This window comes from Solanum stenotomum, chromosome 1, assembly GCF_019186545.1.
Source record: "Solanum stenotomum isolate F172 chromosome 1, ASM1918654v1, whole genome shotgun sequence".
Lineage (NCBI taxonomy): Eukaryota > Viridiplantae > Streptophyta > Magnoliopsida > Solanales > Solanaceae > Solanum > Solanum stenotomum.
Genome location: NC_064282.1, coordinates 96,398,504 through 96,415,934, shown reverse-complemented (window position 1 = coordinate 96,415,934; position 17,431 = coordinate 96,398,504). Strand labels below are relative to the sequence as shown.

Genomic DNA, 17,431 nt, shown 5'->3' with positions numbered 1-17,431 from the left:
GTCCCCCTCCTTCAACCATAACGCTCTCAATTGATGCCTCCAACAAACCTCTTGGGGCGGATGGCCATAAAAGTTATCTAACCTGGGATTTGCTTTCCTCTCCTTCCAAGGCACTAAGGCAAAAAAATACAAGCAATCATAATATTTTTCTAAGGTAGTCAGCACATAACAGACTAGTCAAGGTGACTAGAGTTACCGTGACATTGGTTCAAAGAAACAGCTTCACAAGATTTTAGGTTGATAATGACTATCTTCTGGAAGTAACCTGTTACATAGTGTTCTATTTTCTGGAAATAGTACTAAAATGGGATTCTTTGGAGGAGCAAAGCCATGTGATAGATCAATGTCGAAAGCTTTGGTGAAAGCAATTTCAGATTCTGCTTCTCCACTTTTTGTTTTCTAAGATTTTACTGGTGATCCATCTTCATATCAAGGCTCCTCTAAGACTGAGAATTTTCATGAGATATTAAACACCAAAGAAACTTTAAACTGCTGTAGATTTCTCCCATGACTGGAGAGAGGAGGATTGGAAAAGTTACAATTCCTTCTGGTATTCCTATGGAAGCTTACTTTTCACCTTCTGATGCTTCCAATGATAAGGACCAGCCCAGGAAATGTGAAGAAAATCCTGGACTACAAAACAAGTAATCATCAGATCTGTCATCATCCTCAGCATCGGGAAAAGTAAATGGTTCACTGTCATGCCCCCCCAATGTGGGACTTCCCGGCGCGAATCCGGATTTAGTCGGGCTCCAATGTGGGTGCCGGACACCGGGTGGGAAACCAAACAAAAAAAGTACAAAATTTCAGTTCATCTGTTTTCAAGGGCATCAATTTCAAATTAGTGTTGAAGGAAACAAAAAGTAAAGTGTTTTCCATCTCCTGTTGGTTTGAAGAATTTGATCAACACTGTGAGAGCCTTGATCTGACAAACTTCTTCCATCATCATGATCCATCGGTCAGGCTCTACAATTGTCAAATGCATCATCATCCATATCTAGGCTGAACAACTCAAAGTTTGTTCTGGTGAAATCTGTTTCAGCTGGCATCGGCATCTCTCCACCAAATTGACAAATATATGCCTCAGATGGGGCAATGTCTAATCCTTCTTGGGCATATTCAACATCATTTCTTCAACACAATCTATACTAACAGAGAAGGCCTATTAACAATCAATTGATAGTGGATCACATAAAAAGAACCTTCCAGCATCTAAATGAAAGAATAACCCAAAAAAACCACATACAATTCCAAAGCCACAAACCTTTAGCAACACATATATCAATAGACTCTGATCTATCATGTGGAATTGCTTCTGGTACAGACTTCCCAGGGTATCTCAAATGAACCAAAAACGACATGGCAATCATTTGCACCACCTTCATCAACTAAGCTGATGTCTGATGATAAAGAGGATCTACAGCAAAAGTGGCTGTTGAATAGACAAATAAACATTTATAAAGTGAAAAGGGATAAATTCAGACGAAGAAGAAAATGTCAACGACAAGAAGCATGTATACCATCAAGTTTCTTCACATTAAAAGAATTGAATGATGACTCCAATGTTGATAGAGGCGATAACTGCAATTCGTACTCAAATTGGTTTAGGAACAGGAAAATTATTCTGCAATTGTTATTTCTTAAAAAGAGGAATAGTTTAAAACTTTCTTCCTTGCTCTTTTTATGGGATGGCCTTCCTCCTGGTCATTGTGAAGGAGAAAGCAAAAGAATAACACAAATCGAAAGCAGTGGAATAAATAAAGATGATTATATGGGGATTGCACATTGAAATCGACCATGCCATAATTTTTTGTTTTGTTAGCTCAGATTAAGAAAAATTAAAAATTCTTAAATCCATATTAGGAAAAATTGTAATAGATAATGACGCAAATTCTTGATCAACCATCATGAAAGAAAAAACCAACATCCATATACTTACAAGTGCAATCATAACCCTATTAACTGAACCAAAATTAACATACAAAAAGGGTAAGTTTCTAACCTTATCTTGAGGAGAAACTCTGATATGAACAATGGATGACAACTAAGGTGATACTTTTGATAACAATTACAGATGAACATGTTGGGACAGAGCAGATGACTAGTTCTTTTGAACAGGGGGTGTGTTTCTATTAAAGCCCAAGGGTTTCTTTTGGAGGGGTGGGTTGGAGGAAAAGAAAGGAAGGAAATAGTAGCATCTCTTTTTTATAGATTAATTAAGTTTTAACAACCGGTTATTTTACTTTTTAAGGACAGGATATTATCTCGTCAATAATGTTGAGCAAAAAATGGATTTAACGACCAGAGAAAATAGGTCGTTGTAAGCATATTTATGAAGACTGGATTCATGTCCCTTAGTTAAGAAATTGTCTTTAAAGTCATAATTACATTTCCAAATTAAGATGAAACTTGTTGAAGTATCAAGAATATATTGATAAATTTCAAAATAGATTTCAAGTAGGTTCTATTTTTGTAAGGATTGATAAAGTACTAAATAGATTATTCTTTTGAAAACCCAAGCAAATGTTGTATGCATGGAAACAGGGTAGCTCAACTGCAACTAGCATGGAAAATTCTTAAGAGGAAGGCCCGGATCGAGAGAAACAACTTGGGGCTCTTTTGGGTACCTAAAACAAGAAAATCTAAAAGAAATTTCTACCGTGCTTCATATCCAAGAATCCATCACATAACTCTAATGGAAGAGCAGTAGACAGAGGTGAAAACTTTTAACGCACATTTGTTATCCCTTAATTCCTTGGCTTCTTAATAAACAAACTTTTGGTAATTTCTCGCAATAGCATTTTGGATATAAATCAACCAATAAATTACTATGAGGGTGTTTGGCTAAGCTTATAGGCTGGCTTATAAGCACTTTTTAGCTAATTTACATGTCTCGTAAACCCTCAAAGTGCTTATAAGTTGAATGCTTATAGGCTAAAATCAGCCAAAAGTCATAAGTTGGTCACCCGTGACTTATGGCTTTTCACCTTATAAGTATTTCTAGTTTGACAAAAGAGTTTCACAATTTAATCCTTAATATCTTCTTAATTCTCAAAATATCTTTACCAAAATAAAAGATCCAACTTCATATTCATTCTATATCTGTGTTTTCTCTTTTCTTTATAAAGATACTATTAACTTTGTATTTTTTTTGTCAAAAAATTAAGGGTTCAAATAAAAAGTAACCTATAAGCATTTTTTTACCAAACACGTCAACTGATTATTATTGATTCTATCTAAATACATAACGACTTATTTACAAAAACAGTTTCAACACTTCAAAACTTATTGGCTAATCCAAACGAGCTCTATAAGTCCTCTTTAACCATTCCACTTTGCCTCCAAATCGAGATATCACCATATAATGCTTACGTAAAAGTAGTAGAGGAGGAGGGTGGGGGTTTGGAAGTGAATGAGTTTCCTCAATTTTGCAAGGATAAAGTGTAGTCAAAAGCGAAAAGTGCAAAAAAGCTCTAAGGTCTATTGGGCTTCAAGCACAAAGAGCAAATAAAGTGAGGACTTTAAAGAAAAAAAGGCGAAGGGAGAAAAATAAAAATATATATGTTGAGTCCAAGACTAATAACTTATAAGCATGAATGAAAAATATATGAACAAAGAAATTGAAAAATAATTACGATAAAATGAAATAACAATTGTTTAGTGTCGTCTCTTTAGAAGAAGTTCATTGGCAAGGAAAAATATGTTTTAGAACCTTGCTGACAACATTGAAGCACATTAAACGAGACAAAGCACTCAACATGTTTTGAGCCTCGCTTCAAGGCTTAAGTGCGCCTTTGATAACACTGCAAGGATAATTGGTAGCATTTGTCAATATGCAATAACTGATGCTAATCAATTACATGTTAACTTTGTAGATAAAAGTTTTTTGTAACGATGAGTTTTGTAGTCATATTTTTATTTGGTAACCGAGAAATTGGTCTGGAGCCAATCATTTGGGCTAATGTACCGTACAAAACTCAAAGATGATGATCTCACTTTACTCTATTTAAATACTAGATTAAGTTCACTTGACATAGAACTCAAACCATTGTATTAAAATACAAACCACCAACCTTTGCCAATTGAGCATAGTCATTTTCATCACGCTTTTTGAATCTAAACCTAGAGATGTAACGACTTATTAGGTTGAAGCATATATGCGTATCAACGAACTTGTTATATAAAATTTTGTCTTCTCAAAGTTAAGATGAAATTGTCCATTGTATTGACTCATATACTTAATTGTATTTTGGTGATTATAGAAGCATTTTGATTTATTTTTTTCTAATTATGTGCTTATACATAATGTCTTTGGAATGTTTCAATGGGAATGTGGACTTGGAATATTTAGCTCTGGTGTCATTTGAAACCAAAGCAAAACATTCCAAGTTCACAATCTCCACTGAAACATTCCAAAGACATTACGTATAAGCACATAATTAGAAAGAATCACCAAAATACAATTAAGTATATAAAGTCAATACAACGGACAATTTCATCTTAATTCCTAGAAGGCAAAATCTCATATACCAAGTTCGTTAGCACACGTGTGTTTCAATGGTTCAACCAAATAAATCATTATATTTCCAAGTTTAGATTACAAAAGTATGTTAAAGATACTATGCTCAATTGGCATGGGGCTTGTATTTTAGTACACTAGTTTGAGTTCTACGTAAGTGAACTAAATCTAGTATTTAAACGGAGACCATCATCCCATGTTGGTCCAATGGGTTGGGTCCAAACCAGTCTTGTTAAAAACGTTGAAGCGCTTGCTAAAGTGAGAAGCAAAGAAATAGGTTGTTGCTCTAATGCCTTGAAGTGACGCGATAGTGAAGAAATGTGTACTTCTGTCCCAAACACGAGAAGCGTGCTTTTTATAAAAGCTAGAAAAAGCTCACTTTTAGAGACAAGCGCTAACTAGGTTTTTTTTATTTTTGTAAAAATACTTACGTAAATTTTACCAAATATTTTCCCTCCTTTGTCGACTGCGGCTGGAATCTTTGTAAAAATACTTACGTTGGTTCTTCTTCTCTTTCTGTTTCTCGATTGCGCAAGGTATGTAGTTTTTTTTCTTTTCAATCAGTTGTTCTTGTGAGAAATATTGGAAAAAAATATTATTGAATTGTTGTATCGATATTATTACATGGAGACCCTATTTATAGAACTACAATACAATCCTTTACGAAGTAGGAAAGTAAATACTATTCATATTTCTATTACTATTCCTATTCCTATTTCTATTCTAAGTAGGATTGCATATACCTATTCCTATTCTAACACTCCCCCTCAAGCTAGTGCATACAAATCATATGTATCTAGCTTGTTACAAATGTAATTAATACGCGAACCGATGAGAAGCTTGGTGAGATATCTACCCGTTGATCACTCGACTTCACAAAATTGACAGTCAATCTCAATGTGCTTAGTTTTCCCATGAAATACTGGATTTGATGCATAATGTCAGTCAATCTCAATGTGCTTTGTATTGTCATGAAATACTGAATTTGATGCAAAGTGCTGATAAAACACAAAGTGAAAAAATTACGGTGTTGAATTGCCCAAACCAAGCTTGCAAAAACTGTTTCAGACCATAGAGTGACTGAACACAATCGACATTCAAGGCTACTAAACTCCCCGAGCAAAAAAATTAGGTGGTTACTCCATATAGACTTCTTCACAATGCAACAGTCGCCGAAAGTCCTCAAAATCTAGTATAAAGTATATAGATCATGTTGGAATCAATAGAGGAGTCGATGTTAAACAAGAAAGGTACCGAAAAACTGGTTGGAACATGCTCATACGCCTAAGAAATAAAATTATATGAGTTCAGTCGAAATGATCGCACGGCCCTACTGAAAAAGAGAAATTATATAGGTAGGGTGGGAATAATGGCACAACCCTATGCAAATCAGATTTGAGGAGTCACCAAAAAGACGAATGGAACTATGCAAATCAGATTTGAGGAGTCACCGGAAAGACGAATGGAACTATGCAAATCAAAAGGAGTCACCAAAAAGACACATCGTGCTATGCAACTTAACTATGAGAAAGTAGTTCGAAAAAATCCACGGTACTACGCAAATTAAATATGAAAAGTAGTCCGAAGAGATGCACGATGCTATGCAAATCAGATTTTTAAAAAAGTCAACGAAAGGATGGCACGGTGCTACGCATATAATATATGAAAAAGTAGTCACCGGAATGATGGCACCATGCTACACAAATTGATATGAGAAAGTAGATGATGGCCTGATGCTACACAAATTAATTATGAAAAAGTAGTCACCAGAAAGATGGCACGGTGCTACACAAATTAAATATGAACAAGTAGTCACCAGGGAGATGGCACGGTGCTACAACTTTTGCTAACATAATTGTTGGCCAGACGGGCAACATATATGGGTAATAGCCGTCCGCCGACAACAAAAGCTCTTCGATTGTTTACCAAGATCATTGAGGCTCTTATACCATGTGAGAAATATTGGAAAAGAATATTATTGAATTGTTGTATCTACATTGTTACATATAGACCCTATTTATAGAACTACAATATAATCCTTTACCAAGTAGGAAACTAAATACTATTCCTATTTCTATTGCTATTCCTATTTCTATTCTAACAACTCTCTTGTTATTTCTTCTAATTCAAGATTCCTCTATTTGTAATGCTACTGCATATTGTCTATTTTTGTTTTGTTGCTCTGTTTTGTGAGAGTCATTGTTCTGTTTTTGCTTGTAGCAAGTTGTATTTTCTTATTCAATATCTACTTCTAGTATCTATTATTTACTTTCTTATCTAAGAATTGAAAGTTTTGCCTAATATGTTAGAGGTCTATTGAGTTCTAGTCATTGTTCTATTTTGCTTGTAGCAAGTTGTATTTTCTTATTCAATATCTATTTCTAGTATCTATTATTTACTTTTTTATTTTATCTAAGAATTGAAAGTTTTGTTAAATATGTTATGTCTATTGAGTTCTTGATCATTTTTTTATGACAAAGGAAACCCACCGCCGCTACCCTTTGGGTGAGCTCTTGATCATTTTTTTATGACGAGGGAAACCCACCGCCGCTACCCTTAGGGTGCACTAAAACCCCCGCTCATATGTAATAGCTCACAAGCCACACAAGAGAGGTAACCAGCACTAGGCAAGCCCGGTGCGACAAGCTCGACCCAAAAGTCAAACCCGATGCTTTCGCTGGCAAGGGGTTTCGAACATGAGACCTCCAATATGGAAGTCTCAATCCCAAACCACTAGGCCACCCCGACGAGTTTGAGTTCTTAATCATTTATCTATGCATATTTAGTATTTTTTATTTTTATACTAAATAGTGCTTTATTTGAAAAAAGTGTGTTTCACTTCACACTTCGGTGAAGTGAGCCATTGTCGCTTTTTTTTCATTCTCACTTTTCTTTGATTCGCGCTTCCAAACACTACTCTAGACCAATTTCTCGATCACCAAAAAAATTAACTACAAAAGCTCATCTGTTACAAAAGAACTTTCACCAACTAAGTCAACATCATTTACTTCCAAACTACCTGTAACCAGCTCAACCGCATCACAACTTTAAATGATGCTTTTAAATGAATTTTGAACCACTTCTGCAACAAACAATATTTAAGAGATGATTATCTATAATCAACTACTTACTTAAAGACAAACCACTGTAACCGACCCATTATTGTCAAGATATTACAGCTAATACTTCCAAACCATCAAGAGTCAAAAACTCTAATCTTACAACACAGCTCATCTCATTGAACATTCACATTTCAAATTTCAGCTAATTCTCTCCATTTCATTTGGCTAAGCATGAACATTAAGTCCTCACAAGAAACACAAATCTTGTACACAAACTAAATTTCACAAATTCACTAATTCTACTCTTTGTACCACTAAGTGAACTCATCTAGGATAGCTCTAATCAACATCTAATGTTCTCCAATTTATCTTGTTGATGCAATTAAACCATAAATTCAGGTTGAAGAAATTGGATGCACAGCATAAATTACCACGATTTATAACTGTATCACCATGTTTGACGTGAATTCTGAACAACCATCACAACAAGGTTTACCTAAGCAGATTCTTATCTAGTATTCAATAGCTCATCTCAAGACAAATAGTAACAAATCATTCACTATGACTGTCAAAATTATACACATCCTTCTACTCCAATCTTGAATATTTACGAAACATTGACCTATCAATACAGTCTAGCACTAAACACCAACATTTTTGATATGCAAGCTTCTTCTCTGAATTTTTAGCCGAACCACAAGGATGTTCTTATTTTTAATTCCATGTAGGAAACACAAAAAAAATTGAAATAAGGAAACAGCCTACGATGTAATTATGGGGAATCAAACTCAGATTCTCGTTGTGGCTTTAAACCCACTAAACCAGAAATCTGATGATCCCACTCTTTGTATTTAATGAATGAAGTAGTCTAGGACTAATTAATTTTAGTGTTGATTTAACATGTAAAGTTTCCAAATTTACCTTACTGATCCAAATAAACAACACCTTCTAGGTTGAAAAGTAAAGTTGGGTTTAACAAGTGAACTGCCAGTACTCAAAAGTTTCATGACCACCCTTATGTTTTTTTATTGAGTTATAGTCATGCAGACTTATAAGTTTAGGGACATAAAATTAACCAAACTAAAACTCCTTTCAATTAAGTAAAAGGATTGTACAGAACTTCTGAAATTAGAACACTACATCTAAGGAGAAAGAACCTCTAACCCAAAGAGAATACCACCAAACTTCTCGGTGCGAGCCTCATTGTCCTCTAAGTAGACCTGCTTCACCTTTTGAAACACATGCCAAGTCAGCAAGCTATCTGAGCCAGCCTGATGGCTATTCCCAACCAAGCGATTCAGCATGAGAGTTTCTGCAACCCGGTCCAATCCTCCATGAAGGTACGGGAAAAACATCATCATATACTTCACATCATAAACCTTTTCACCAAAAAAGACCTTCAGCAACTTCAGAAACTCTGTCAGCACACCTGGAAGCTTACAGCCCGTAAGAACCTTAATCAGGTAGCCAAAATCATAAGCACTGTGAAAAGTCACATAAGAAACAGCATCATTGCAGAGCAGCCCAGAGGACAACATCAATTCAGCAAACCTGGTGGTATCAGCACCACGAGCACGCGTCTTCTTAAAGTCCAACCCGTGATCACGGAGCAACTCAATGGAATCCGGTGCATGATCATCATGCAACACATCAAAATCACGGAAGTTGAACTCCCAGATGAAACCAAAACCACAGCCAAAGTCCGGCAGGTTACCGTAAACATCAGTCAGAGTGATACCTACCTGAATCAGCTTAAGAGCATCAACATTCAATTTCAGATTGTTGTAGAGCTCAATCGGGTTCTTAGCACGTATGTCCGACCGGTATATCACACCAGGGAACTCTGTATCCATTGAAACAAAAGGAAAACGGTCGACCAAGCTACGGATCAACGAAAACTCAGACTCCAGATTGTTCGCCCAAACAGAACGGATGAAAACAGGTTTTTTCACGGCGGCGAACGGTGGAGGTGGTGGGATGACAATGGCGGAGAACGACATGATCGATATGATCAGAATGCTAAGATAGTGATTTGGGGATTTTGGGATGGTAGGGTTAAGAGGTGATCTCTCTATATATAGAGAAAAAAAAAAGGAGTTACACTCTCTGTGTGAGTGTGGGCCATAGTTTTTCATATGATACTCGTATTAGAATTTGACTAACTTTAATTTGCGTCATGAATAAGCAATTTTATAATCAAAACTAATAATTAACACTTTTAATGGACTACGCATTTTTCATGTAATGTTGGTATTTCGAGATGGGGCTCGATTAATTACGATGAGTGTCCAGAATGCTCCATAGTCAATGATTGAAAACTGACACTGTTCATTAAATGATGAATACTCCATAGGATTTGACGAGCTTTAATTCGCGTTTTGAATAATCAATTTTATAATCAAAGCCAATAATTAACGTTTTAATGGACTATGTGTTTTTCATGTGATGTTGGTATTTCGCGCGGGGGCTCAATTAATTACGATGAGTTTCCAGAATGCTCCATAGTCAAAGATTGAAAACCGACACTGCTCATTAAATGATGAATACTTCATAGGATTTGACGAACTTTAATTCGCATTTTGAATAAGCAATTTTATAATCAAAACTAATAATTAACGCTTTTAATGGACTATGCGTTTTTCATGTGATGTTGGTATTTCGCGCTGGGGGTCAATTAATTACGATGAGTTTCCAGAATGCTCCATAGTCAAAGATTGAAAACCGACATTGTTCATTAAATGATGAATACTCCATAGGATTTGACTAACTTTAATTCACGTTTTGAATAAACAATTTTATAATCAAAACTAATAATTAACGCTTTTAATGGACTATACGTTTTTCATGTGATGTTGGTATTTCACGATGGGGCTCAATTAATTATGATGTGTCTCTAGAATACTCCATAGTGAAAGATTGAAAACTCACATTGTTCTTTAAATAATGAATGTGTATTTATTACTCTATTACAGTATTTCGTGGTATATTTAAAAACAATTATTTCACACATAATTGTATTGTCCATCTACGTGACAATTTATGTCACATTTTTCATGTTTCGATTAAAAGTGTGCATAAATCAATTTAATCGAGAAAAATACTATTGAGTTATTAGGTTAACGGTTTTTAAAATTATTTTAGGAAAAAATGACAAATATACCCCTGAACTATCGTAAATGATATGTAAATACCATTCGTCATACTTTTGGGGCATTGGTGCCCTAACCGTCCAAAAACTGGAGCATATATACCCTTTATACTAACGAACATACATGTGTCATAATCTTATCCACCGACCCAATATTTATCTAATATCATATTGACGGATAAGATTGTGTCACATGTCCCTATTAGTTAAGTTCTCGCATGATTTCATATAAAGGTCAACTTCAAACACTCTTATCTCTCAGCATATAATGAATTAGGTAGCTTATGGCCTATCACTAAAGGTCTATAAGTCTTTTTTCCAATGCCATTAAGTTTTCCTTATTCCGAGTTCGGAGTAAAATGCGATGGTTGTTTTATTGGAACATACCGGGCTGGAAAATTAGGCGAACTTACCTGCTCAATCGGCAATCCATCGAATGGGTTGACGAATCGCTGAATTATCCTGAAAACCTTAAGCTTCTGTCTATTTGGTGATCTATAGTCCCAATGGGCGATCTACTGGGTATTTTTGGCAAGGAGACCTCCAGATCGCCGATTTGACCGATAGAATTCATTAAAAGGACGTTTTCTTTTATATTTATGATTTTCTTATTTCCTAGAAGTATTATTGACCTTTTACCGTAAATCAACTTCTCAAAGTCCGTCTTACAACCTAATAATATAATTATACGTATAACAACTCTCAAAACCCTCAATTCTTTTCTTATAAAGATCAAGAGCTCCAAGAAATGGATTTCTCCAATTTCTCAAGATCTAAAGGCTCCAAGTTCAAGATTCTCTTTAAGAATCCTAAGGTTTTCAATCTAAGGTTTTTCTCAACCCTTCATCTCCGAGAAAATCAAAAGAAAGACAGAAGTTAGGGTTTCAAGTCTTCTAATCAAGTTTTTCTTCAAACCTCTTCAAGAGCTTTGTTCTTCCAGGTATGTAAGGTTATCTTAGTGTTGGACTAGTTCGTGAGTAATCTAGGGTTTCATCTTTAGATTTGAGTATTCTTGAGATGAGTTGATGTTGAGTTCGTAAGTTCCTGATTCTTTAACTTTTATTCCTAATTATTGAATTGATATATATTGTGCATTGAGATTTATTGAGTTGATTGTTCATGTTTATTCTTCAGCATGAACCCTATCTCTGAGTATTTCATTGAGTTCTTATTGAGAATCTTTTAAAGTAAACATTTTTGTCTTAAGTTGATTTTCTGAAAAAACAAAGATAAGTTCTGAGAAAGAGTTTTAAAACATGATTAGTATGACAAGCGAGTATGTCATCAATGTTTAAGTAGTATAGTATCTAGATATGTCATCAATGTTTATGCAGTATGACTTCTCGAGTCATCAATGATCAGATCACAATATGATTTTTGATATAGTTTTGAGAAAGGTTTTAAAACATGATTAGTAGGACAGTTGAGAATGTCATCAATGTTTAAGCAGTATGGTATCTAGATATGCCATCAATGTTTATGCAATATGACTTTCCGAGTTATTAATGATCATATCACAATATGATTTTTGATATAGTTTTGAGAAAAAGTTTTCAAATATGAATTGAGTAAGAGTATAAGAGAATTAAATATTTCCAAAGGTATCAGTTTTTACATTGAGAAAATAGAAACTTTGATTTCTAATCAGAGATATTTCAGAGCAGTTACCTCTTTTAAGAGGTTATTTGAGTAATTACCTCAAATCAGAGAAATAGTATGTTTTATACATTTGAGCATGAATATATTATTGGATTGAACACCGATATGGGGATGAGTTCATACAACTCAAAATTCTCATAAATCATGTCTGCCAATATGGGTAAATGATCATACTTTTTAGATGAATCATTATTGCTTAGTAGATCCACTTTATTGAGGTGTGCTATATCCCGACAAGGTACATGACAATTCTGTTAGCGTGAACGAGACACTGTATCATCACGTAGCTCATAGTGATGATTGTCGATTAGGGAATCTCTCAATTAGAGTTAAAGTGTATTTTGATATATCATTTATTATGTTGAGTTCAGAGATGAGTAAGTATTTTGTAAAGCTCTAAATGATTTAATTCATTTATTTCATTATATTCAACTTGAGTATATTTTATCAATTGCAGTCCTTTCATTAAGTTATTTCGCTTTGGCTATATTACATACTCGTACATTTAATGTGCTGATGTAATTCTACCTGCATCTTTTTATGATGCAGATACACGTGTTTAGAACCATCAACTGACGTTTCATTGAGATTAATATGCACTTCAACTAGCTCTTGGTGAGCCTCCTTACATTCCGGAGGACTTCACATTTACTTTCTAGTTAGTAGTTTTGAGATGTCGTGGTCTTATCCCGACACTCTTCTTTAATAGTAGAGGCTTCATAGATAGATATAGTTGTCTTTCAATATTTACTTTTCCCTTGAGATATTTTTTCAAACTATTATACTTATTTTATTGCGTATTTTGCAGACAGTTTGAGTTGAGTATTTACTTTGAATTCAAATGTTAAAAATTCTATTTTAAACCCATTTATCACTTGAGTAATGTCACACCCCAAACTAGAAGAGGCGTGACAGGCACCTAGTGCCTCACTTAACCGAGTGGACCACTGAGAGTCTGAGACATAAAGAAAATGATACAACGAGGGCTAGCAAGGCTCTTAGAATAACATAGTGAACAAGACAACTGGACTGATAAGGTCACAACATCATCAGGAACATAGTGAAAGGACTAGCAAGTTGACAAGGTTGCAGTCGAAATCATGTATATAACAAGCCGACAAAGCTACAACGAAAAGCTGAAAAGACCCAATAGAATATGTCCACAGGTCTCTACGAATACTACAACTCAACTTCTTGGGAAAAGTCCCCAAAAACACCAACAATCATTTACAACCTTAAGTATGCAAAATCTATAGACAATAGCAACCAGCTCCAGGAAGAATAGAGCTTACTAACCCTAAGTTGAGACCACACACCTATTGTGAAGGGTGATTGGGACCTCTTTTTTAACCTACATCATGAAATTTAGCGTCCCCATGCAATGGGACGTTAGTACGAATGAAATGTACTGGTATGTAAGACGGAAAGTAGAATCACAAATAATTGTTGTAAAAGGGTAATAAAGATACCACTTGAAACTAAAACTCTGTTAGCCTCCATGGCCAACATTTAACCTCATAAAAAACAAATATGCATGGTATGCTCGTGTACTCATATGTCGTGAATACATATATATAAATGCAAATGCATGACATACCCAACCAAATGCTAGCAATGGTGGTGCCTTCCGGTAGCGACCCGACATATTTGCCAATTTGTGGCCATCTGTGTATCATACATATAAATATAGGCAATAGGCCCCATACCTCCCGATTATAGCTCGGCAATAGAACGCATAGCATGCCATGATATGAACTTTGAATGCACATAGTAGGCCATAAAAGAACTTAGCCAATCTTGGCTTACAAATAGTCATATTCTCGTAATCATTTATGTACAACCTATAAATGTGTCATGAAACCTCATATGTTGTTAGAATAAGCTTGAACACTTGATTCAACTTTAGAAAGGGATTTAAATTGGAAGATGTTCATAAGGTGATGTAAGAATCTACTCACGACTTTACTTAGCTTCCATACGACAATTTAGGCCTACAAAATTCATAATAGACTTGAAACTCTTAACTCGACTTCAACTTAGAAAATTAGTCATTTAGGAATTCAAAAGAAAACTGACAAGCTTGACTTGATTTATGAACGACTCCAATTTGGTAGTAGTATGGTCCTTTTCTTGAAACAAGATTATGTGACGAGTATATAGACAAAGAATAGAGTAAAAGATTTAGTGTTGGTATGGTTTTCAAATAACATTTTAGTAAAAGCTTCTAACAAGGAAGAATTCCTTAACAACTCCCTAAAAAAAAAAATACTAATTCTCCAACATTTCAGCCTTACCATAGGTGAACATATAACTAATAGACATAAGGAATATGAAACTCGATGGGAAATTAACCTTAACCATAAAAAAAAGCTTCACAATATTAATTATAAGTGTGACGAAAATACGATGAAGCTAAAGAATACAATCAACTGACATCCCAATGCCCTTCACAAAGGGTCTCCCTAGCAACAAAATAGTAGAAATGACTCATTCGACAATTTGTAATTTTCATGATTCACACAATATGAAAAAGAAGAATTTTTGCCTTAACATACCTTGAATAAAGGATTGAATCTTGTTGTAACTAATCGATTTTCTTTAGAGGATCACATACAGGGTCGAAGTAGTTTTCCTAGCCTATCCTTTTCAATGCACAAGTGTGACTACAACAATTTAAGAAAGCATTTAAGCTTGTCTTATATTTAAGATAGGAAAACAAGGTAAATAAGTATGTGTGTTTGTTGACACCCAATTTTGGACCTCCACAATATAAATTAATCATCGAGCTTTTTAAATTTCAAATGAGTTGAAATAATTGACTTTATAAAATTCAAATATTTTTTGCGAGTTATTTTCAAGTAATTTTATAATTTTAAATAATAAATATGATTTTTATATAATTATGTCTATAATTAGTATATTTTATAAATATTTGAAAATCATCTCAAAAGGATTTTAATTTTAGTAAGTATTTTATTAAATTAGTTTAGTTTAAATTATGGTTATAATTTCAAATCATTAATTTACAATTAAGTTAATTATTTTATTTTGTTAAGATTAAGAAGCTCGTTAATTAATTTCTTATTAATTCATCTTATTAAACTTTTAGCCGATTCACCAACTAAACTCAATTCGGCTATTTCTTAAACTCCAAAATCTAATCCATCTTTGTCCCACCCTAAACCCATTTGCACAAACCAATTTTAGGCCTTTTATCTTTGCAATTTCAGCAGTCCAACACTAAAAGCAGCAACCCAATACTCTTAAGACCAAATTCCTAGCCCATTTTTTAACATCCAACCGACCCAATTCCAATTCCTCAATACATTACAGCACACACAACATCAATACCAAAAGATCCAGCCCAATATTCCAGCAACAACAGCATACCAAAATTGATCCCAACCCCTGTTCATCTTCTTCGCAACGCGAAACCCAGAAAAACCATTCCAGAATTGTGAACCCGAAGCCCAGCGACCTCGCACATAATTCTCCCTTGCTCTCCGTACAAGAACGTTGGAGAGTCATCCAAAGTGTCCACATCTCATCGCTCCTTCGTCCTTGCTCTTCAAATCAAGCGGCTCTCATGTTGAATCCGTTGGGAATTCGTACAAAAGGAGCTGGCCAGCCTTATCTCTTAGGAGATTTTTGAATTTCAAATTTGGGAATTCCAAAAAGATCCACCGATTTTCCCCACTTTCGAATCCCAACCTTTCCTCTCATAAATACTTATCACTTTTATTGTTTTAGGGGTTTTTTTTTTTTGGAGAGATTTTTTTAGTGGAAAAGAAATTTCAACTAAGGCATCCAAAGTAACTCATACCTACAAAAACATATTTCAAAAAGAAACAGAGGAAGGACTTGTTTTTGTGTCTTTTTGGTTTGATATTCTTACCCAAAATTCTTAGCTACTGTTCCTGTTTCGGATTTCACGTGGTGAATGTTGTCATTCCAACTCGTCCTGTCCTTGTTCGCTGCCCCCATAAAGGTACATTTTTATCTTCGTCCGTTTTATTTTAGTTTGACGCTTTGGTTGAGAGATGAAGTTCCCTGCTGATCCTCTTCTCGCTTTTTCATGAATTTTCTTTTATCCTTTGGGGTTTACTGCCGATGTTTAGTGACAGACTGTTGGTTTCGAGTTAAATGTGTCTTAGTTGTTTGGTGTTGTTTCGCTTGTGAGTGCTACAGAATCTTAACAACTGGTCAATATAGAAGTGATATGGAAGCGAGAGACTAGTTTCTTTTAGTTTTGTTGGCTTGTCATGTTATCCTCTTGGTTTGTCTCCAAGTGTTGTGACGTGAATGTTCTTGCCTTCATTTTCATACCCGAAGTTGTAAAAATTATGAAAGTGTATCTTTTGTTCATGTCTGTAAATTCTAGTCTCGCTATGCTAATGTTGTTTGGGTGATTTGTGCATGTACAAAGCTTTAAACTTCATTCTACTATCGCATAGTCGGTTTCCCACTTTCTCAAACATGTAAAATTAGGATAGGTTGGGTATATTACTTTATCATAAGTTGAGTGCTTTGGTTAACATGGACTATTTCTAGGATTTTAATTTTTTCGATAACATTGATTCATGCCATGAGAGTTTTTCTTTAACCCATCCGCTTTACCGCCATTCATTTGCTAGAGTACCTTTACTATCTCTCGTATCCCTTACTGTTGACTTTTGTTGGTATGGAATGGATTATTAAAAGCATATTATCACTAAGGGGTCATAACTTATTTATTTTAATTGAAAGTCTTAGGATGAAGTATTAATTACCTAGTGCGGGTTTAGTATTTGTTTATCTTGGATTACGGTTTCAATTGTAAAAGGTCATTAGAAATCACGTGTAGGGATTTAGGTCCCTTGGTGATACACATTATCTTTTATTGTGCTAATTTTAGAATATAATAGTATGTAAAATTCTAGAATATGGTAGTAGATCTATTTAGAATATGGTAGCATATAAGTTCTGTTTTATTTGACTCTTACTTACTAATTCTCACTTTTGTGTTTGCATGTGAAATATGTTCGGGTTTTATGGACCCTCTCC

At 34.6% G+C, this 17,431-nt stretch overlaps 1 protein-coding gene and 1 pseudogene across 1 annotated transcript; both read right to left on the bottom strand.

The window, feature by feature from the left end:
• Positions 1 to 2: 2 nt before the first annotated feature.
• LOC125859951 (condensin complex subunit 2-like) lies at positions 3 to 1,931 on the bottom strand (annotated as a pseudogene).
• Positions 1,932 to 8,652: 6,721 nt separating this feature from the next.
• Positions 8,653 to 9,625, bottom strand: LOC125865378 (probable CCR4-associated factor 1 homolog 11). Its single transcript, XM_049545575.1, has one exon. The coding sequence runs from the start codon at positions 9,579 to 9,581 to the stop codon at positions 8,724 to 8,726; it is 858 nt and encodes a 285-aa protein (XP_049401532.1). The 5' UTR covers positions 9,582 to 9,625; the 3' UTR covers positions 8,653 to 8,723.
• Positions 9,626 to 17,431: the final 7,806 nt, after the last annotated feature.